General features: G+C 35.4%; 1 protein-coding gene across 1 annotated transcript in view; it reads left to right on the forward strand.

The window, feature by feature from the left end:
• Window positions 1–439: 439 nt before the first annotated feature.
• The window catches only part of LOC129946309 (calcium uniporter protein, mitochondrial), a 315,499-nt gene continuing 292,284 nt past the window's right edge, over window positions 440–23,654 (forward strand). The window contains exon 1 of the mRNA XM_056056446.1: window positions 440–882. Within this exon, the coding sequence (XP_055912421.1) occupies window positions 769–882 (114 nt within the window). The 5' untranslated portion in view covers window positions 440–768. The remainder of the gene's footprint in view (window positions 883–23,654) is intronic.

The raw sequence follows: 23,654 nt of genomic DNA on the forward strand, positions 1-23,654 counted from the left end.
TTCATATTTTCGATAAAATCATACATATTCGACCCAAATGTTAGATTTTGATCAAACGCCAACATTAAGTAATTGTCTACATTGTCTACATTATCGACCGATTGTCTACGTTAAAATGTAGACAATTAAAATCGACACGTAGAGGAACAACACTGCCTGTCATTTCAACAACTCTGCGCTTTTCACAAATGCAACATCAGCCTTACACAAAAAAGCTCTTCACCTCTTCCAGCTAACATTTCCAATGAGCTTTCCTGATTTTTTCTCATTTGACAGTTCTCGTCCAGTACCAAAAAAAGCTCACCCCGGCGAATAATCAACAACAGAAAAATTCAAAGCAAAACGAATAAAAGAAAGAAATAAAAAAATACACCAAAAAACTGAAAATTGACTCACACAAAATACAAAACTCAGAGCTTTCGTGGAGTCTCCCCAAAATCACTATTCACTCTACAACAACTACCAACCTCTCTGCTCCCCAAAAACTTAATACAAAATAAAAAACAAAATTAACTCAGACTCAATTTCAGTTTCAGTATTTTCCTCCTTGCTTTTTTCTACGGTTCCTTCAGTTTCACTTCAGTCAGTTCTCAGTTTCGCTCGCTGTGCTGAAAGCTGAATCTGAATCGGGCTCGGATTTCGGAATTTATTGTCTCGTTTTGGCGTTTGGAGTTTTCGTTTGTTTTTTAAAAAAATTGAAAATAAAATAAATCAAATTTTTGAAAATCTAATATTCCGTTCGATTCGATTTTAAAGAAGAAGAAGAAGATGGCGCCGGGCGTATGTGTTGCTAGTTTCCGCGTGTTCTTACGGTCGTCGGATATGTTGCGTTTTCGTATAACGCCTACAACTGTTTATCGTTCATTTCTAAATGCGAATGCGGTAAGTAGTTTGTTTTTGTTGTTATTTCTTTCTTTTCCAACTTCTTGTTTTTAAAAAGTGTTGAGGTTTTCTTTTTTTTGAAAAAAAAAAACTCATAAAAAAAAGCCGTTGTGAGAAAAAAAAAGTTAAAAAGAAAATTCCTCTGAAAAATGTTGGAAAAAAGAAGATTTAAAGAAAAAAAAAACGAAAGAAAATCCCAAGAAAAAGTAAAATGAAAGAAAATGAAAATGATAATGAGTGTGAGAGTGAGTGCGAGTGTGAATGCGAATGGAGTGTGATTAATTTAATGGAGTTTTTATTTAAAAAAAAAGAAAACAACAACAAAGTTCATCTACCGCTCGCTGAATGAGACACAAACTCAAACAAAAATGGAGTAGTGCGTAATGAGTGTGTTTTCAGAGCTGTCAGAGTTAGACTCAGACGCGGCGCGCGCGGCGTAGTGCGTAGCGTAGAGTTAAATTTGAGTTGAGTTGTGTTGGGAAATGTTGTTTCTTCTGTTTTTGGGTGCGTGTTGTGAGTTCAATCATAAAAAGTGCGTGCGCGATGAGTTTTTTGTTTGTTTTTTCCACTCCAACTTCATATTGAGTGTGTTTCTTACAAAAATATGCGTAAAAAAAGAGGAATGACCAAGAAATTGTTGTTTTTTGGATTTTTTTATTCACCTGCTCGGCTCCTGTTACATTTTTGTACACACTCGAACTCGACTTTACATCTTGTGTACATATTTGAATTTGAATTCTGGAATAACTCCTGTGTGCTTTCTCCGTTCTCCCAAAAGAGATGTTTTTCTGGTTCCTCGTCATTCCTGGGTTTTTGAATCCGGTTCGGTTTGGTTGGGGCGAGAGTAGGTCAATAAAACATATTGGGGTGTGCCGTCTTCAAATCCAGATGTGAAATGTGCGTTCGTTTTTTTTCTTTTGAACTTTATGGAGTACCCAGGTACAAACCTACCTCTATGTACCTGAACCTGATAAAGAATGCAAGGAACATACTTACCTTCTTCGACTTCTTAACACTGTCTGTCAATTAACCTAAGTTACTCTTTGAGTTTGAGTTTTTGCAGTATGTTTGATCTTGACCTCTAAAGAAACTTCAACCCTTGTATTCATATCTCATACTCTTGAAGTGATAGAGCGTAAGGGTGGGAGTGGGAACTTGTGTTTTTATTGTTGTGTTCATTGATAAAGAAACAAAAATTAGAAATCAAATAAAAAAGTAAAGATTATAGAGGAACCTACCTACATCCGGTTTTTAAATAAAAATTACGATGACGAGTTTTGTTTATTATTTTGTAGAATTTTTTTTCATTTATTATTAGAAATTGTTTGTCATCAGAAAGTCTTTGTTGACCGATAGTGTATAGAGTTTCTGGCTTATCATAAATTAAAAGAGAATGATAATTAAAATCGAAACTTGTGTTAGACATTTGAATAAGCATAAGTATGCATATACCTACATACATGGTACAACTTCATTTCACGAGGCGATTTAATGATGTTTTGAAAAATAACCTGAATACCTCAAAACATAGGTGAAATACTTTCGGTTTCTCGATTCTACCGGCTATAAACAAGTTTTTAAGGGTTTATTAAATTATTTGTTTTGTTATTGCGTTTTTGATGTCGACAAAATTTTCTACCCAAAAAGAAACAATATTTTTTTAAAGGATAAAGTTGTCCTGAATTCGCATCAAGTTTTAAAAATATGCCTCTTTAAAATGTCAATGACAATAAAAACGGTGCTTGTTAGCTTCCTATAGGAAGTTATTGTAATGGGTCCTATTTGTCAAATTGAAAATTTTGACATTTCTCGACGTTTCAATGTCCCTAGAGTCGAAATAAAAGATTTTTAGAAAGATGTCTGTGCGTGCGTGTGTACGTACGTTCGTACGTTCGTACGTTCGCGACGTTTTTTCGTCGTCCATAGCTCAAGAACCGGAATAGATATCGATTTCAAATAAATTTTGCTATACAGATAATTATGCAAAAAAATGCAGAAAGGGCTCTCAAGAAAATTGCGTGACTGGTTTTTTTACCATAGCAGTTTGAAAAAAAGGTGAACATTTTGGTTAACCCTAAATATCTTACGAACCAAAAACGCTAGAGAATTGAATTAAATTTTATATAAAAAATTGTAATCAAAGAAGTATATTTTTTGAAAAAAATCCATTTAACGGTTTTTTTAATAAATCAAAAAAACTTAAAAAAAAAATTTGTCGCCTCCAAAATTTTACGACCAAAATATGATTTCATCTCAAAAACCATTTTGTGCAACGAAGAATAATGTTTTTGACATCTGATAAAATTTTGAGAAACATCGAATTGACAGTTTTTTTTTTATAAAAAATAAAAATTTTAAAAAAATCATTACTCAAAGTTTGTAAAAATTGAATATCGATTCAAATATCTTGCAAAATCTTGAAATTTAGGCTTCAAACTTATTTTATCTTATAATTAATATTGTTTTCAACATTCTGAAAATGTTGAGAAAAATCGGATTGACAGTTTTCTTACAAAACATTAAAAACCGAAAAAAAAATTAACACAAGTTGATAAAAAATGATTTTCGACTCAAATACCTTTTCAAAAATTGTGGATATTGGCTTTAAACTACTTTTATCTTTCAAAAAATATTGTTATTAACATTCAGTAAAATTTAAAAAAAAAATCGAATTGTTTTTGTACAAAAAATTAATAACCTAAAAAAAATTTTACAAAAGTTGGTAGAAACTCAAATATCTTTTCAAAAATTAAAAATATTGGCTTTAAGCTTATTTTATTTCACAGAAAACATTGTTTTCAATATTCAGTAATTTTTATTTAAATCCAACAGTCCGTTTTTTCATAAAAAATAAAATCTACAAAAAATAGTACGCAAATTTGGTAAAAATTAATACGAGTGCATATAGACAAACTTTTATGCAAAACAAAGCGACAGACGGGATGGGAAGTTATCAGTGTGGGTCGCATCCCAGCCTCTTTTTTAGTATAATTTCAAGCCCAGCACAGTTTATAACAAAAACATATGATTATTTTGCAAATTACAAACCATTGCCTTCTAGATACTGTTTAAATCAGTTTGGTATCTTACTTGGTTTCTGAAAATCTTCATTAGTTATGATGAGTCTTCATTTGACTTCATAAAGTAAAGTTTCAAAAAAATATTTAAATGAATGATTTTATGGTTTTGAAAAAATAAACTTTCTAGTTAGTTTTTAGTGTTTTGGTTTTTTCAATATTATTATTTTCATATTTTCCAATATTTTTATGAAGCTTTAAGTGATAGCCTTGATTCGATTACGAATTCCTTACAAGCAAAAATTGTTTTTCAATTGTTTTGCCTTTTCTGTCAAGAATCTTTTTATGGTAAACGGTTTAGCGTTTCAACAATAATAATGGAGGGAAGATGGAATCGAAGAAGTTATGAAGATTTCTTGAAATATTATGCATTTTTGAACTTATTTTTGAAAAAGTACAGGAAGTATAGATTTTAAAAATCGTCACGAATTGTATTTAAAAAACACTATGAATTTAGATAGACCCAAAAAGCATCACATATGTTTGTGTTTTTCAAATTTTAAAAACTAATACATACCTCTGAAAGCTGACGTGACGTGACAGTAATTTTAATGTCGTATTTGACTTAAGATCAAAACCATTGGAAATTTGGACGAGTATTAACTTAACTTGTCCTCAGGGTCTGGTTACAAAAGAAAAATTGAAATGGGCTGTGAATAGTTTCAAACCTTATAAATCTCCAGGTCCAGATCAAATCGTACCAGCTGAGGTACAACTTACCATTGATATAACTTTGCCCATCATTGAGATGGTCTTCAAAAGTTGTATAAATCTGGTCTATATACCTCCGTGATGGAGAGATGTAAAGGTAGTTTTCATTCCCAAGGCGGGCAAATGCTCGCATGTCAACCCTAAAGACCTAAGACCTATTAGCCTATCATCATTCATTCTCAAAACTCTGAAACGATTGATTGATATCCATTTACGTAATAACATAGTAGCATAAGAGACTATCAATGTCTCAGCATGATTACTGCAAAGGGAAATCGGTAGAAACAGCCTTGCACACTCTGGTAAGAACTATCGAATACTCCCTAGAGCAAAAGGAATATACTATGGTGGCCTCCCTGGACATTGAGGGCGCTTCCAACAACGTTGACACATCTGCTATCATTTCTGTTATGACGACCCTAAACTTTGAATACTTAATCTGTGAGTTGATTAATCTAATGCTAAAAAGCAGGATCATTAACTTTAAGATGGGGGATTTTTGTACGAAAAGGTCTGGAACATAGTGGTTGATGAACTACTAATATCCCTTGAGAGGGAAGGCTACATAGTTGTTGCATATGCCGATGATGTTGCTATCGCCGTCAAAGGAGAACATTCTAATATACTGAGAGACCTCCTCCAAAACGCACTCAATATGCTCACTAGATGGGCTGATCACTGCGGACTTAGTATTAATCCTCAAAAAAAACAGACCTCGGTTTTTTCACACGGAAACACAAGATCCTAGTGATTGTACCTCCTTCAATAAAAGATGTACCACTAATTTTTGGACAACAAAAATTAAGTTGGAAACCTAATATTCAGGAAAGAGTTAAAAAAGCTACAGTATCTCTTTTCCTTTGCAAGAAAGCCATAGGAAGCAAATGGGGTTTTCATCTTCGCATAACCTGCTGGCTATACACATCGGTCATCCGACCAATACTTATGTACGGGGTTGCAGTATGGTGGACTGCACTAGAGAAAGTCACATACTACGACAAACTCAGCAGAGTCCAACGCACTGCATGTCTCTGCATAAGCGGGGCATTGAGAACCACACCCTCGACTCGACGCCTCATCTCAATGGAACAACAACAATGTGGCGCGCTCCATCATTTTGAATCTCTTTAGTTCTATACCAAAGTACATAGAGTACACTATTCCTAAACCCCTATTTGGAAAAAAGAGGTTCTCTCCTGGCTAAGAGAAAACGTGATATCAACTTCTGATATCCGCATCTTCTCTGACAGTCAGGCTGGTATTTAATCTCTTGACAGTGTCTTAACCAAATTTTAAACGGCCCTCGATTGTCGATCGTCTCTTATGAAGATGGCGCAGCAATTTAAATGTCAACTGTGTTGGGTGCCGGGCCACAGAGACATCACAGGAAATTGTAGAGCTGATGAACTCGCTAAAAATGGAACCGTCATTCCTATTTCACCTGAAAGGGAGGAGATAGGTATAGCGAAAGCTACATATAAACTTATGCTAAAAGAAACAGCAGGTGGCACAATTTACCAACATGCGCAGCCACAAAACTCATATGGCCTTCACTAGACCTAAAGCGCTCTAAAGACTTGTTATCCCAAAGCAGTCTTCATATTAGCTCCCTAATAGGTGTCCTTATGGGACACTGTCTTATAGGCACGAAATACGACTTGGTGTAGCCTCAAATGACTTCAGGAGCTGTATGGACGAGGAAGAAGGGAAAACAATCTCTTACCTTCTCTGCACTTGCCCTGCTCTTTCACTAAGACACAAACTTCATCTGGGAGACTACTCTGTTGATAATCCCAGTTAAATAGCTAAAAAGGATATCAAATATCTTATTCGCTTTATAAAAAGCTTAAAATGGTTCGACTAGTAAGAAGTAATTCTCTAGATTCATGTGGTATCACAATGGGCCTTTACTTTTGGCCTAAGTCTGTGGATTCTAAATCCGCAGCCACGTTAACCTAACCTAACCTAGCCTCCGGACAAATTTATTTTCCTGAACAGCTGATAATTTTATGTTCAAAGTGAAACGAATCGTGTTCCAATGATTTGTGTTCCAATTCCACGCAAATCCAATGACAGATTTCTGTCAGTAAAAGTTTTTCGGTGGATTTCAATCAGGAAACTTTTTCAATTGCAGAAACTTTTAATGATAGGTATAATCGACCTGTCAAGAAAATTCCAATGTTTGTTTTCAATGATGAAAACCAATGATAGCTTTAACCGGCCTCTAAATAAGTCAATAGAATACAGTTGAATTTCGAACTAGACATTTATTCTGTTTGGCATCACTTAAAATGTCAATTGTTCATTATTGCAAAGCTCGATAAGCTGATGCGCAAATAATTCAAAAAAAAGCACCAAGAATTGTCTTGATAAGTTGTTGATGCCAATTCTAAATTCTTAAATTGTTTATAAATTAATTAATTTGATGAATTTCAAGGGATATTTTTTGTAAGTCAGCATTGCTTCGTAATCAACTGAGGAACGATCAGCATCGCAAAAATGCAGTGCTGCCTAATCACTAAGTTGTGTTAAGTTTGTGCATTTACCCTATGGGAATACTCATTTCAAAGTATGCCCCAAATTAATTTCTTTAAGGAAGTTAATAATTTGTGGTACCTATTTCAAGAGAGGATAGTCCCCTATTTTCAGCAAATGTCTCAGTTATATTTTTCTCTGGTCTCTGTTTAGCTTATAGTGATCTTTTATTAGACTAATAGTGGTACAATCTAAGAACCATTACGATTCTATCAGGTTTTCTAAAATAAACTTGACAAGTTTGAATTTTATTTGAGAAGGCACCCTTTGACTCACCAACGAATTGTTATTTATTATCAACTTATTCATAAAACTCTACATTTTCATCCTGGCAAATCGTTTTTTTTCCGAAATTCGGAGTCGGTGACCTCAACTTCAAAAGCGTTAAATCCAATGTTTGGTCGTAATTCTAGTGGACAGCTAATAACAAGTTTAGTGTAAACAATTAATTCTAAATATTAAGACTAAGGATTGGTCGAAGTGTCAACAGTATTTCTGCCGTTTAGGTGTCCGTAGCAAACGTTTTAAAGAAGTTAATTCTAAGGTGGCGTTGTCAAGAAATGAGCATCGCTATCTAAATCTATGTTTACAATCATACAATATTAAGCTGACTCAAGAATTGAAGCTAATGGACCATTTGCATTGATGTACGACCTTCGATTGGGAAACTTGTCAAGTACTTGTTGAAAATATCAAGTAGTAGTTAAGTCTTTCTTAGTCTTCAATTAATTCCAAAATATTGGTCTTTTAGCTTCATCTTCCTTTTGATTTGATCTCGTTTTCTTGTATGCCAAAATAGGACTGATCCATTTATGAGTGATATTGTTCCTTGTTTTGCTAAGAAATCTACTAAAACTTCATAACCATGGACTCCAACATGACCCGGTAACTGAGTGAAATTGTACAGTTCTTGTCCTGCTTATTTAGGCTACCACCCCATTCCCACACTAGATTTGAGATGCAGGAATAGGATATTACAGAAACTTAATGCTTTTTAATACGGCTAATCTAAGTTTCTGTATTGTTTTGCGAGATATGATTCTGCGTATTTTCTCATTGAGTCAACTTTTGACTTGATGATGGTAGTAGACTCTTCAATCGGTATAAATTTTTACTATAGGACCAAATATTAAACGAAAGTATTAAACAAAAATTAGTTAAAAAGCTAAAACAAAACCGATCGGAGCCCTAATGGGTCCGTCTACGTACAGGAAACACAATCCGGTACAACGCTAAGAGGCGTAAATGGATGCGTACAAAGTTCAAGTTGTAAGCTGTGGAATTTATTTTTCTGGCAATTTGGTTTATCTTAAATAACCACGAGGAGCCAAGATCTGCAAGAACACTTCTTCAAATTTTTGTAATCATAATTTGGTGTGTAAGCTATTATAAGTTTATCTGAAAATACCCCGTATACAATGAGAATTAAAACTGTATTGAATCAGGATTTAGCTCCATGTATACTTGAATCGGTTCGAAATCGGTTTTTTCGATCCGATCCCACTAGAGAAAGCTTTATAGAATTGAAAATATGTTTTTATGTCTGAATCGACGAATTGTGGAATCACTGTGCCAGATTTTTTTTCAAATCGATTCCTCAATCTACTTTTGTAAACGGGGTAAAAGACTCCTTGACCAGCCCCTTTAAATTTTCTCGACCCATTATGGTGGCTGATTTGAGGGATTAATTACATATTTGATGGACCATTTTCCTCAATTACTCACCTTTCTTGAAACTTTTAACTCTGTTTTAAAGTTTTTTTCGAAGTTTTATTTTTTGATCATGCCGTCTTTTGGAATGTCTCTAAGGTTTGTTTTAGACGAATTGCAAATCGTATCTAATATTTTCTGTTTGCCTCTTCCCTTCTTGGATATTCAAAATATGAGTTTTCTAAAACAACATTCAAATGGGTCAAGTTGATAACTTTGTTTGTATATTGTACGCGCACTCAAGGGGATATGAATACCCCTGTAATGATTATACACAGTGCGAGTAATTAGGAAAGAGGATAGGATTTGAAAGGAGATACCGGAGCACATTGGTTTTGAATGCCTGCACATTGTAATGAGTGTGAAATATTGAGTCTGGTAAAGCATTCCACATTCGTGTAGTGTGACTAAAAAAGGAATCTCTGTACTTTACAGTACGACCGAAATTGGGCTCGAGGGTAAACTGATGGGCATTTCTAAAGAACGAGTATTACAGTTGTATTGTTTGAGGGGAGGAATGCTACTGGCTATTTCATTAGAAGTATCGATATTTAATGAGAGACATGAAACCTTACGACGGTGCTCGAGAAATGCAAAAGTTTCAGTTAGAATTCGTCTGCCTATCATTTTTACAGCTCATTTGAATTCTGTCCAAGAGACCCAAATGGTTTATAAGAGCACCTGCCCAAATATAGAAATCAATTGTACTCAAGTTTTAGACGAATATAGGCTTTATAAATTATAGCCAGATCAAAAAGGGTAAAAAAATTCTTGCATCTTCGGAGAAAACCTAAACACTTAGCAGCATTTTTGGCGATGTCAAATATGTGATCACTCCACAACAAGTGGTTTTTAGAGCACATACCTAGGACTGAAAGCTGTTCAGTCTCCTCGATCCAAGTACCACTCACGGATAGTGGCATTAGGGGAGGGTTACACTTTTGCGACAGTAGATAGCATTGAGTTTTCGAAGCATTAAATTCTACACAGTTTTTGATTCCCCATTGAACAATGCTCTCAAGATCAGAATTTAATGAGCTTATCATACGGTGCTATTGGTAGTCCACATCCGAAGAACAAGGATGACAATCTGAAAACGAATATGAAAAGCTGAGGGTACTGTCATCCTCGAAACAATTAAGTGAGTTAAAAGTTTCAGACAAAACCGGCGTATATTTTGTGAATATCAGATTTGAACCCGTCCAATACCACTTGAATTGAACAGTCCTAAAGGTAATTTCTAACCCAACGAATTATGACTTCAATTGCTCCTGTGGGCATTTTGGTAATTAATAGTCAAGGCATGTCAATAGTGGTATTTTTCCCAGCGATTTCTTGTGCCATGCAAGTCGTAACTAAAACCGAATTAAAACAATAGGTTCCACTTTTTACGGTTTTCACATTTTGTTGAAAAATCTTTTAGTTTCGATGAAAGCTATGATACTTTTTTGTTGCTATTCGATCCGTCGCATTTATGAAACTTTCATTAATCGTTTGATTGATGGAAGAATTATTTGGGTCAAAAACATAAATCCAAAATATTGGAAAAAGCGAAATGTGCTTATATAAAATTCATTTCAGCTTAAAAAGCCAAATTTAAAAGCATCTACTAACATAATTTAATAATACCTACTCTCTATTAAAAGTGAAATAAAAATATTTTCACGAATGCAATTAACATTCAAACATGATTTTCCACCATTTTCATTTTTGGACGTTTATGTATGTTTCTGGCTTAAAGAGAACCTACTCATGTGGCTATTTGGCATCTACCCGCCTATTTGTTTCCAACATGAATTATAAATTGAATAATAATATAGGTAGGTCTAGGTAGTGTATGATAATAGATTGCGTTCGGTTAGGTACCTAATTCAAAATTAAATTCCCCAAAAACAAAAATTGATTTATCTCAATACAAAGTGTTAAAATGGTAATAAAGGAATCCTGAATTATTATTATCAGTGTTAAATTGCATTTCATTGCAGATTGTTTACAGAACGAGTTGATTATGAAGTTATGAATGCTTCAGCAATCCGTTCAGCTTCTTATTTTTCCCATCAAACAGAAAATATTGATCTTCTTGTTGGGATGAAATGAATTACAATTCAATCAATATTTGATTGGATTTTTTCCTTTTCATGATTTCAAGAGATGAGAGACAGTTTCAATTTTCCTTTGTAGATACGAACCTTACAACTTTGATCGTTATTCCCAAAAAAATGTCCAATGCATATCATTCCCTTAAATCGTAGTCAATATTGAGTTTTCTGTCTTTTCAACAAAAAGTAGTTATTAAAAACACGAATCCAGTTATTTTTTGATATTGATGTTTTTTTCCAGTTCCAGTATTGAAAGCAAAGTATTTCAGTTTTGAACTGAATACTCGTTGGGCTTTGATTCAATATTAAATTTTTAAAAATATATAACACCAGGTCAGTTAAATGTCTTGTGTTGCAAAATATGATAAAACACATTTTATTTTAACCAAAAACATTCAGAAGGCCTTCTTATCTCTTGAAAAACAAAAACTAAATATAGATAAAAGCCACCCCCATTATACTTAAGCATGTTTTGTAAACAAACTAACTAATGTTTTCATTATCAGGGAAAAATTTAGTCTCACTGCATTTTTCATGGGTGACTAATAAAATACTCGGTTCACTCGGTTTTGTTTTTGTTTATATGCTTAAATACGTATTTTGAGTGAAGTAGGTACTTTAAGATAAGAGTAACAACAATAAACAAGTTGTTACCAAAAAATGTTAAAATATTTTATGTAGTTGATGTTAATTTGTTATTGCTCAAAAGCTTTCAGAGAAATGACTAAAGTGACTCTTTTTTAAACATTAAAATGATTTAATTAAGTTGCATGACCTAAAGTTTTATAAATGTATCCAGTACTTTAAGAATAGGTAGATAAATAAAGTTAGCTGAGGCAGGGTTAAAAAAAGCTCTCAAGTGATCCATTTTGGTCCACAAGAAGTAAATACAAGCTGATTCTTTGTCTTTTTCCCACTTCTGATATTAAAATTAAATTAAATTGGGTGGCGCAACAGTCCGTTGTGAACCAGGGCCTAGTGACTTAAAACTCTCAACCATTCCTGTGTACGACTACTGTTGTCAGGAATGGAAGGGACCTACAAAAAGCACTTTTTCATGGCAAGAATTACTCTTCAAGGATTTGTCAATTACTCGCAAGAGGCAGTACCCGCGAAAATTTTTTTTAAATTAAGGTGGCACAGGCAGGGATTAAACCCAAGACCCCTTGCATGACAGTCCAACGCACTTTTTTTTTTAATTCATTTTTATTGATTCATTCTTAAACCTATCTTAAAGCTAGACAAAAATTCATAAAACTAGCCTTATTATCCATAACATACAACTAACTTAAGGTCCCCATTCGGACACTATAAGTTAAAACTAGAACAACCACAGCAGCAAATTTAACTATCTAACATTTTTGTTGTCTTTTTTTTTAATTTTTTTTTTTTATTCCATGTTTTTTTTAATGTTTTTTTTTATTTTTTTGTATTTTTTTTTCTGTTTTGTATTTTTGTCTGTTTTCTATTTTGTTTTTCTATTTCTAAACTAAATCCTAAAACTATAAACAAGTATGTAAGCCGGCCAAGGCTTAAAACCCCATCCCGACTACCCACTATTAAGTGCGGATTGAAGCCACCAAAACTGGTTCTCCTGCTTCACCCTATCAGTTCGGTCCCGTTCGGACACAGCCCTACTGAACCGAAGGAGCTCTGCTCCGCCTTGTGCCATGACGTCGGTTCTTCGTCTGACGTGGTAGATTAACAGAACTGCCAATCTATCCTGTATCAGACCGCATTTGTCTAAAAAAAGGAATGCCTCTGGTGGAATGAACCCGCTCAAGCGTGCACTTTCAAAATACTCAGCGTTCTGGCCCTGGCCAGAGCAGCATTTATATGTCTGTCGAAATATAAATACTGATCTAACCAGATACCGAGGTACTTTACAACACTTTTGCTCGCTAATGGCTGCCCATGAAGATCAACGATGACTATCTTGCGCCAATTCTTGCACGTATCCCTCGTGGCCCTAGCCAACGGAGTCCGGAACAGAATTGTCTCTGACTTCTGGACATTTATTTTCAGTTTCCAGTCGTCGCAATATCGCTGAATCTTGTCGAAATCACGCTGCAAGAGAATTCTAATAACCTCAACCTTTCGGGCCGTTCTGTACGCAATAAGATCGTCGGCGTACGCAATTGCCTTTGTAAGACTACCTATCAGATCGCTGGTGTAAATGCTGAAGAGAATCGGCGAATTCACCGCTCCCTGTTGAAGACCATTTTTAATTGAGAATGTTGTGGTAGAAGTTACATTGCCACTTTTGACAACAAACTTTCTACCGTTAAGCATATCATAAAGTATATACAACAATGGCTTGCTTATGCCAAGCCTGCTCAGTTTTAGGTAAAGACCCTCTAACCATACGGTGTCAAAGGCCTTTTCCAAATCACCCAGAACAGCCCCTGTGCATTGTTGTTTTGATTTATTCCATTGGATATCAGAAACGAGTTTAGACGCAGCATGAATTGTGTCATGACCCGCCTTGAACCCGAACTGTTTATCCGGAATTATTTTGTTATCCGCAGCCCACTTAGTCAGAGCCCTATTAATGATCTTTTCGAAAACTTTGTTGATGCTCGGAAGAAGACTTATCGACCGAAGATTTGACGGGTTGGAGTTGTCCTTTCCCTTTTTCGGGAGAGGATGAACCACAGCGGTCTTCCAATGCACTAACCATCATTCCACGGGTACGGCTCCACTTCTGATATTATTGTGATTAAAAGTAAAATCGTTTTATTTGTCAACAGATATTTTCGAGGGTAGATATTGTTCATGTTTTCGCTAGGTTATTTTTTTGGTTACCTTAAATCTGTTTCTTAGGTTGCTTCTCATTTAATCGTGAGCCATTACTATCTATGAAAGGCTAGGAAAGATAAGATTTTAGGTCCAAATAAATAATTCATGAAATTTTAACCCTAAGTAGCGTGTTCAAAGTTTCGTAAAATCACCTTATTGGCTTTTTGTTCAGACATTCAAAGAGAGTGCAAGTAAGAAGAGGTTCAAGATCGTACTGGAATATTTTAGTTTTGGTAAAATATCTTGTCTTAAGGGGGTCATCCCATGTGACGGCCTGTATTTTAAGAAATGTTTAGGATTTTTTTTTTACGACCAGTAAATAGAAACAACTGTATTAAGTTTATTATCGTTTATTAACATAGTTTGACAATATAAATATAAAATTTGAATTGAAAATATTGTAAAGAACACGAGTTACACCGGTGTGAACAACTCCACCTCGAAAAAATGGGCTCGCACTTCCTTCAAGATTCCGGCTTATCTAAAACAAAAAAAGTAAAAAGCATTTTAATCTGTGGGCCTTAATGCATGAAATGAATTATCATCAAATGATTATACCAAAAGTTGGTCTTTTGGGAGACATTTGAAAAAAAGTCGCGAATTTTGCGTTTTTTTTTGCTATACAAAAGTCGATTTTTTTTTAATTTTCGTTTGTCGATAGTTCATTTCATGCGTTTACATGTGCTGAATCCAACCCATCAAATTTCAAGTCGTTTTTGAGATACGTTGGAGGAAAATTTGAAAACACAGTTTTGAGAAAAACTCGTTTAAAGTTTCCAGTCCTCTTAACTATGAAAATATCAACTTACCTTTCAATTGGCGATGCCTTGTCCATAGAGTATTCCTTCCTCTTCTTCTTGAAACTCTTTCAAAGCAGATTGTTCAGGTCTTGGATCAATTCTGGATTGTTTAACCGCATCACTTACGCGCCGTTCAGAACGTGAGATTCGCTTTTCATCACGTTTCTCATCATAAGTATAGGTTCGCGGACTATAGGACATCCCATAACCGACATTACTTTTAAATTTCCTTCCAAACCTTCACTAAAGATGATAACTAGGATATCTTTGTAGGTTTTACTGTCACCATCACCGATGTATGTAAGATACTTTACCCCATATTTTTTCATGGACCTGCTGTATCTTTAAAACGACTTAGATTTTTAAAAAACCCATTACTACAGTATTTTAGACATATTAAAATAACAATTTATGAACCCATCAAATTTAAAATTTTTCGTCTTATGAAATATAAATAAAAACGGAAACAAATTTCTAAAAGAAGTATATCCTTTTGTATGAAACCTTGATTTGGGGGGGGGGGGGGAAGTGTATTGTTTCAAAGTGATTTGAAAAATAAATACAGATAAACAATTCATATAATTTGAAGGATTATGATTATTTAAAGTTCAAGAGACGTGAGTCCTCAGCAAATCTACTGAGCACACCTTCTATGATTTCCTCCTCTCTTTCCTGAACCATTTTTCGGAGTTTATTCAATTATACCTTCTTCTACCATTGTCGATATAAGCCAGGTTTTAACCTCTCCTCAACGACGTGCCAAATTTTCTTTTAACCGAGAGCTGGCGGTGCCCGTTAAATTAAGGGCAATTTTTATTGTCGGGGTCAAATGGTCTGCTTCTTGTACGATATCGCATAAGTCGAGTTTTTGGAGGTAGTTGGGAAATAATTTTGTATCTTTCCAAAGATTGTACCACAACTTAGCCTTACTTACTTAAGGTGGCGCTACAGTCCGGGGCGGACCTGGGCCTCAACCAACATGCGTCTCCAGCCAGCTCGGTCCCTAGCTAGCTGTCTCCAGTTTCGCACGCCAAGTTGGTTGAGGTCTTCACCCACATGAGTTGCGGTCTTCCTCTACTGCGCCGTCCCTCGGGATTGGATTCGAAGACCTTCCGGGCTGGAGCGGTGATGTCCATTCGCTCTACATGACCCAGCCATCTATGCCGTTGGGCTTTAGTTCTGCTAACTAGGTCAGTGTCGCTATACAGCCAGTACAGTTCGTCGTTATATCTTCTCCTCCATTCTCCATCTATGCGTACGGGACCAAAAATCATCCAAAGACGCTCCCATCTTTCTTTGACAGGGTCCAGGCCTTAGCGCCATAAATGAGAACTGGGATGATGAGTGTCTTATAGATGGTGACTTTAGATGCTCGAGAGAGTACTTTATTCTCAATTGCCTTCTAAGTGAAGCAGCGATTTGCAAGAGTTATTCTTCGTTTGATTTCAGTGCTGGTGTCGTTGTCTGTGTTAATAGAGGTGTCTAGGTCGACAAAGTCCTTAACTACCTCGAAGTTATAGCTCTCCATGGTGTTGTTTTGTCCAAGACGTCGCGTCGTTGTTCAATGTCGTTTTTTGATGACAGCATATACTTGGTCTTGCCCTCATTGACCACTAAACCATCTTCTTCGCTTCCATCGCAATGCTCAAAAATGCTCCACTGGCATCACACTTTGATCTTCTAATTATGTCAATATCATCTGCGTATCCGAGTAGTTGGATGGACCTTTGGAAGATTATGCCTGTAGTGTTGACGGTTGAGTTTTGCACAATTCTTTCCAGAACGATATTAAAGAAGTCGCATGACAGTGCATCGCCTTGTCTTAAACCTTTTTTGACACAAACGCATCGGAGAGATCTTTTCCGACCTTGATAGAGCAGCGTGTATTCTCCATCGTCATTCTGCACAAACGGATAAGTTTGACAGGGATGCCAAAACTAGACATTGCTCGGTAGAGCTCTTCCCTATGGATGCTGTCATACGCGGCTTTAAAATCGATAAAGAGATGATGGGTATCGATTTGAAGCTCCTGGGTTTTTTCCAAGATCTGCCGTAGTGTGAATATTTGGTCGATAGTGGACTTTCCTGGTCTGAAGCCACACCGATAAGGACCAATCAGGTTGTTGACGAACGGCTTCAGACGTTCACATAATACTGGAGATAGGATCTTGTATGCAATGTTAAGGAGACTGATGGCTCTGTAGTTGGCGCAATTTAGAGGATCTCCTTTCTTATGTATCTGGCATACTATGCTGTGATTCCACTCATCGGGCATGCTTTCTTCCGACCATATTTTGCAGATGAGTTGGTGCATGCTCCCTACCAAGTCATCGCCTGCTGCTTTGAATAGTTCGGCAGCGATGCCGTCAGCTCCAGCAGCTTTATTTGACTTCAGTTTAGATAAAGCTATCTTCACTTCGTCTAGGTCGGGTAGGCAGAATTGTTGATCTGCGTCGCCTAGGTTGATTGGTTCTAACCCCTTTACAGCGGAATTCGGTTCGTAATCTTCGTTATATAATTTGGAGAAGTGGTCTTTCCATATTCTTAACAACTTAGCCTCCTCAACAAAATTTTGTAATCCGGGTTATAACTCGACAATAATTTTGTATTTGTGTGTATCTCAAAATCGCCCCTTTTCTCAAAAATACAGTTCAATATACTACACCTGTCACTTTTTCTTGTTTACATTTGACTAAATGAGGCAATTCTGCTTATTGACGAATGCACTGCGATGAAAATGTGCATCATGATTTTTATCGAAAATAGATCATCCACTGTTACCATTTCTTGCTACCATTCTGACCATTGACGACACTTAAAATGGTAAAGAAGCTTTAGTTCTTAAATCAATTGTAGATTGTAAGCGTGCAAATGGAAGTCTTCATGCATAATGTTGATAAACGATGTGAGAGCGTAGGAGGTTCAATTGGCACGACGACGAGTTGGGGTGGACGGCTTTTCAACCACATTTTCGCTATCAGCAATTTTTTCTGCAGTACGAGCTATTACCACATCTCTGCTTAAACTTTTGCACGATTGACCAGAGTGCATTTCGCCCATTTTCATAATAAGCCTGAATAACTTTACCACGTTGCTCGATTTTGTAACTTTCCGTGGTTCAAATTGAGTTAATCTGAAATTGAAAAATGTCAAATAAAATGCAGACAAAATCTTGACGTTTAGGCGTGGTTCATATTCAACATCGGCCCTTAAAATTTAAGTGAGTTAAATTGGAATATTGCTTAAATTTGTCGTATACAAGCGAGATATCTATTAAATTAATTGGAGAAAGAGTTTAAAAATACGATATCTTTAAAGCTAAATTAAGGTGATAGTAGGTCCCCAAAAAAAGTTTTTTCTTCTGGAAAAAGTTTTCATTGTTCAATATCTTTGTTTTTATTTTGGGGAATCTTTGAGGAGCTTTAAATTGTTTGCATATGTTAACCATTGGGAATTCGATTTTCTTGAATATATGAATGAGATCTTCTATTTCGTTCCAATGTACATTGAGACAGGTTTACCATATCTTTTAATTGTGGAAAACATTGTAGGCCTTTAAAGAAAAGCGAATAAAAAGCCCGAAGGAGCAACCGTCCTCCTTGCTTCTCGTTGCAGATGTTGTTCATTGCCGAGCTCTATAATTGCTCGACAGATTGTGAGAAAATAAACATTTTTTTTTATACTTAAATCGATTTTGCAAAGTCAAAGTCTATATACCAGATACGTAAAGATAAATACCAAAGAGTATTTATGAAAGAAAGATGGTATAGAGTATTTCTTATATTATAGCCTCTGGTAATATTTCTTTTGCAACACTTAAGATTTAAGATAACAAAACACAAAGAGTTTTATTTTGAAATTTTTATTTTTTCTTCTTTTTTCTTTGTCGTCATGGCAATAAAACAAGAAAGAAGCTGACCAAGCAACATTAAGTCTACTTTTTTATCCTCAATTGAATCTGAATCTACCAATCGATTAATTTTAAGATGTTTTAATATTCTTAAATGGTTTAATCGATTCATGGAAGCTTAACACTTGCAGACAAAAAAATAGCACCGAAGTGTATTTTAAAATATTGTTAAACGATTAGAATATCTATGGAAACATTTGTGGGCATATATTTAGAGGCCTCTAAATTCCGAACTCAACTCAAAATACACATTAAAAAGTTATTAGAAAAATGGGAAATCTAGTAAAATAATGTGTCAATTTTTCGTATAACGGCTTAAGACATCATTATGTTAAGACACTGGGGGATGGCTTGTTGCCTTATGCATTTTGAAACTTGCCGTTAAGGTGAGGCATTTAACAGGAAAACGATCTTAAGTATACCAGCAATAAAGTTGATGTTTTCCTTTGAATACCTTCACAGTAGCCTGACCTAAACCCAATTGAAGATCTTTGAGCTGGGGTAATATAAAATTCCCAGAAAATAGAGCACCACTACACTACACTGTTCATCGACTTCGAGAAGTCCTTTGATAGCGTCAACAGCAGGGAGTTCATCTGTTTAGCTTTGAAATCTGTAGCGGAGTCAGACAGGGCTGTATTCTGCGGCCAATATTGTTTTTGTTGGTGATAAGCGATGTACTGCGCGCAGCTTTGTCAGGTAACGGAGGTATCCAATGGGCTTTGACATCCTTTTTAAAGCACTTGGATTACGCGGACGATGTTTGCTTACTCTCTCATAAGATCATGCGTCTCCAAAAAATGGAAGTATCGTCTCCATCGAAGGCGGAAGCGAACAAGACATCATTAGGTGGCTCAACAGTCCGTTGAGAACTAGGGCCTAGTGACTTACGACTCTCAACCATTCCTGTGTGCAAGTAATTTTGTCAGGAATGGAATGGTAGTGTCCGTGGCATGATTGTAAGTGCGTTAGAATGTCATTCTCGAGGTCTTGGGTTCGATTCCTGCCTGTGCCATCTAAAGTTTTTAACGGGTACTGCCTCTTGGTTTCGGTATGCTGTCGAAAATTTGGAGGAATAATTCTATCATCTTAAGAACAAAGCTAATAATGTGTCGCAAAAATGTCGAATCTGTGCTTCTTTGTGGGTGCAACTAGTAACGATGAAGAACTTTGGTCTATCGTTAAAAGCTGCTGGAAATTAATACCTCTTGGTGGCGTCAAAGGCTTGTAAACTCTATGCAAAAGCGTTATCCATTAAAAAGTTTTTTATAGATAATAAAGGAATTACTTACTTACTTAGGGTACTGTGTAAGCTAGGCTCTCACCCAACAATCTCCATCTTGCTCAGTCCCTAGCTAGATGTCTCCAGTTTCGGGTTCCAAGTTAAGTGAGGTCTCTTTCCACTTGTGCGCGTCACCTGATTCGCGGTCCTCTACTGCGATGTAATAGATTGTAGATCACACGAAGAACTTGGACGGACTTTAGAAAGATAGTGCCTCTAGTGTTGACGAGTGAGCTCTGCACTATACTTTCAAGTGCGATCTAAAAAAAAATCGCATGACATCGCATCACCTTGTCTAAAACCATTGTTGACATCGAAAGGTTCTGTTAAGTTGTTTTCAACCTTCATGGAGCGCCGTGAATTCTCCATGGTCATCCTGCACAAAGGGACGAGTTAGGCAGGGCTGCCAAAACTAGACATGGCTCTATACAGCTCGTCCCTGTAGATGCTGTGATATGCGGCCTTGAAATCGATGAAAAGATGGTGGCCGATTTGGTTTTGTGGGGCTTTTTCCAAGAACTACCGTAATGTGAATATTTGATCGACTGTGGACTTTCCTGGTATAAAACCAAGCCATCTGCTCCAGCGGCTTTGTTAGAATTTATCTTAGATACGTGAATCTTTACTTCGTCTAAGTCGGGAAGACGGGATTGTTGCTTTCGTCGTCTATAAAAGAATTGCTAAACAAAATTAAGAATTGAACCACATATTTAAAATAGAAATGGATTAAATTTCAAATTTATTTTCTTTATAATTATTTAAAAGCTTAAAAGCACATTTCAAAAAGTTGATAATGTTCTTTGGCACTATTTTTACAACCGCAGCTGTATCTGTACAAATATAATTACAAGTTCACACAATCAAGATTAAGGTCGCTACTTTCGGATTATATTTGATAAGTAAGATACTTTATTTGACAAATGATAACATATTTCAATCCTAATCACTGATATTGATTTTTGGCGTAAGAACCTAGACAAACACTAAAAGTTGTATAAAGCGAATTGTAATCTTACTTTTTTTATTTCGCACATTCTTTCAGTAATAAAACTTCGAAACTGATTTAATCAACCAACATTAAGTACCGATACATTCTTGTTGTGTGGTTTAATTACTTAGATAATCTGGTTTGGCAATTAAAAAGTAGTAAAATTAATGAGTGAATGCGTAAATACTCAATGAAATTCTAATTTTCTTAATGAATGAACGTAGGAGGCAGGTATATACATTTTTCTTATCTATTTAAAGCCCTCTTAATATGTGTTAATAGGTAGGGTTTAACATCAAGAGTTAGGTATGTAGATAATTTGAACATTTGTTGTATGTTGAATGATAAACTTGGTTATGTAACCACGAAAAATAAAGACTGTGTTGATTTTTAGAATCTTGCCTTAAGCATATTTTCAATCTTAATTTAACAAAGGTTTTAATAAGTTTACTCTCTCAGGCATCAGGCTGAAGGTCGCTGGTGGCAGATGAGGATGTAGACAAAATCTCATTATTTATGCATCAAGTCAAAAAAGCTGACACACAGCACAGCACAGCACCTTTTACAATCAGCCAAAGTTATGTCAAAGCTTAAAAATGTAGAAAAAAAGACTGAACTTTTTTCTCTCTAATCAGAAATGCACTGCAAAAACTCCCATCCACATTTTATTATTATCAGCACATGGTTTGGTCTTGGGTTTTGTCGAAACTCAGTACATCTATTCTACGTATGTTCTCTATATCAGCTGTGAAGTCACTTTAAATTAGGAAACACAACAACAAAAAAAGTAGAAAAAGAAGAAAATGTTTGCTGACAGACATGATGGGGTTTGAGTTTTTAGAATGGGGATGGTCGTAAATTTGATGCAGATGCATCACAAAGTTGTCATTACATTTTATTTTATTGTTTAGACAACCATTATACAAAGTATACTTTAATCTTCTCTGAAACTTTTTTGTCCCAGGGAATCAGCTTGAAGGTAAAAAAGGTAAGCATTTTAAACTAAACGAATTTTAGATAAAGATGCTTTTTAACACATTTTAAGAATGAAGTCGGTTGGATTTTAATAGTCTTAATTTTTATGTCGACTCCAAAATCACTTTTTCACTTAAGATTTTTAGGGTATTAAGTTAAGTTAGATTAAAGTAGCTGTACGTGATGAAGTAGGATACTTAGGCGAGTTTACTACCACTTCTAAGCTCAATGAAAACAGTTTGAGTCCCTTATAAAAAGTAAAAGACTGAATATGATTGAGATCGTTTGGATCGTTAATAAAGAATTCTCCTAGGTAAGTCTAGCAGTTTTTGAGCTAGAGCAGACCATGTACAGATTCAGAGGAGGTGAACAACTGTGTCCTCCTATTTCTCATCTATACGTGTGGTAAAATGGGTTCATCTGCTCAACAGTTTCTTGGAATGTCTCTATGGCCCGGCACCCAGCAGAGGTGAATATTTACTGATGTGCCATCTCCGTTCGAGATGACAGAGAATTAAGGACTATTATAGAGTTTATAGAGACAAAGTCTAAAGATTTGATAGCGGCCTGAATATCTGAGAAAATACTGATGGCAGATGTTGATATCACGTTTTCTTTAAGCCAGGAAAAGACTTCTTATATTTCCAACAGTTCCATCTGAACTACGCTACAATAATTTTAAAGGCCGAATGAGAGACTTAATTTCAGTGATTCAGAGTACACGCCTCCACCAATCCTATCTTTTGTTTTTGTTCCATCGGAATAAAAGTATACTGACTCGTCTTCCAGGAATGCCTTAACCTCCCAGGAAGATCTGGAAGGTATAGAAATCTAGAACTTTCTATTGAATTCCTGTTGGGGGACGGTGTAGTCTATGTGCTTTGGGATTGATTCTTAATTCTTGAGAATTACGGAAAGGCCAATATTGTTGCTAACCCACTGCGATGAAGATTTGAGGTGAACAGCAGAGCTTGTAGCCATTTGTTTGCTCTTGAGTATCCAGGGTCGTGCGAAGCGATCGTTGGACTTTTGGGATATTACTTTTTAAAATTCGAAAAGTGACCTTTAAACCTTTACCTTTCAACTTTCTTCAATAAATCTTTAAAAAAAACTCCGAGCCATTCATGCCTAAACGGTTTTCAACAAAGTCGTCTTAACAAGGCCATCACATGGAGTTCTTTTTTAAATGTATTTAAAAAATAGAAGAATAATGTAAAAAACGGTAATTTTTGAAAATTTGAGCACACAGCTACAATCTGAGTTTAAATTCTAATTCGAGGCTTCCAATTAATACCAAAACGTAATTTTTTAAACCATGAAACTGTTGAATCCAAGGTTTCCCAAAAATGTCATAAGAAGCCAAATGAAGACTCATACAAATTGAGAATTTCCAGAAATTAAGTAAGATACTAAAATGATTTGAAGTGTGTCCAGAAGACAAAGATTTGTACTTTGCAAAATCATAATAGAATTTATTGTTGAGTACTATCTTTTGTTTTACCTTAGCCTTGAAAACACCGTTTTTGGTTGTCTGTAATATATTTTTTTAAAGAGACATATTTTAAAAATTTAATGTGATAGAAAAATGTTAGACCGACATTTGCTTTCAAGACAACTCAGTCCCTTACAAAAGTAACTTTTCGTTTTTGGAACAGATACAAAATGTAACCGTAATTTGTATATTGTGAGTTATGCATGCTCAGTTTTCTCCATCTCTAATTTTGCTGTCCTAAATAATTGTACAAAAATTGAATATTTCAATTTATTGGAAAGTTGAAGTTTTCAGGTTTGAAGAAGTAATTTCACTGAACTGCCCTTCCTCAATTTTTGCAAAGTGGTCTTTTTTTTATGTTCTTCTCATTCTATATCAAAATCCTATTTCTCAC

The sequence above is a fragment of the Eupeodes corollae genome, chromosome 2, assembly GCF_945859685.1.
Source record: "Eupeodes corollae chromosome 2, idEupCoro1.1, whole genome shotgun sequence".
NCBI classification, from domain to species: Eukaryota; Metazoa; Arthropoda; class Insecta; order Diptera; family Syrphidae; genus Eupeodes; species Eupeodes corollae.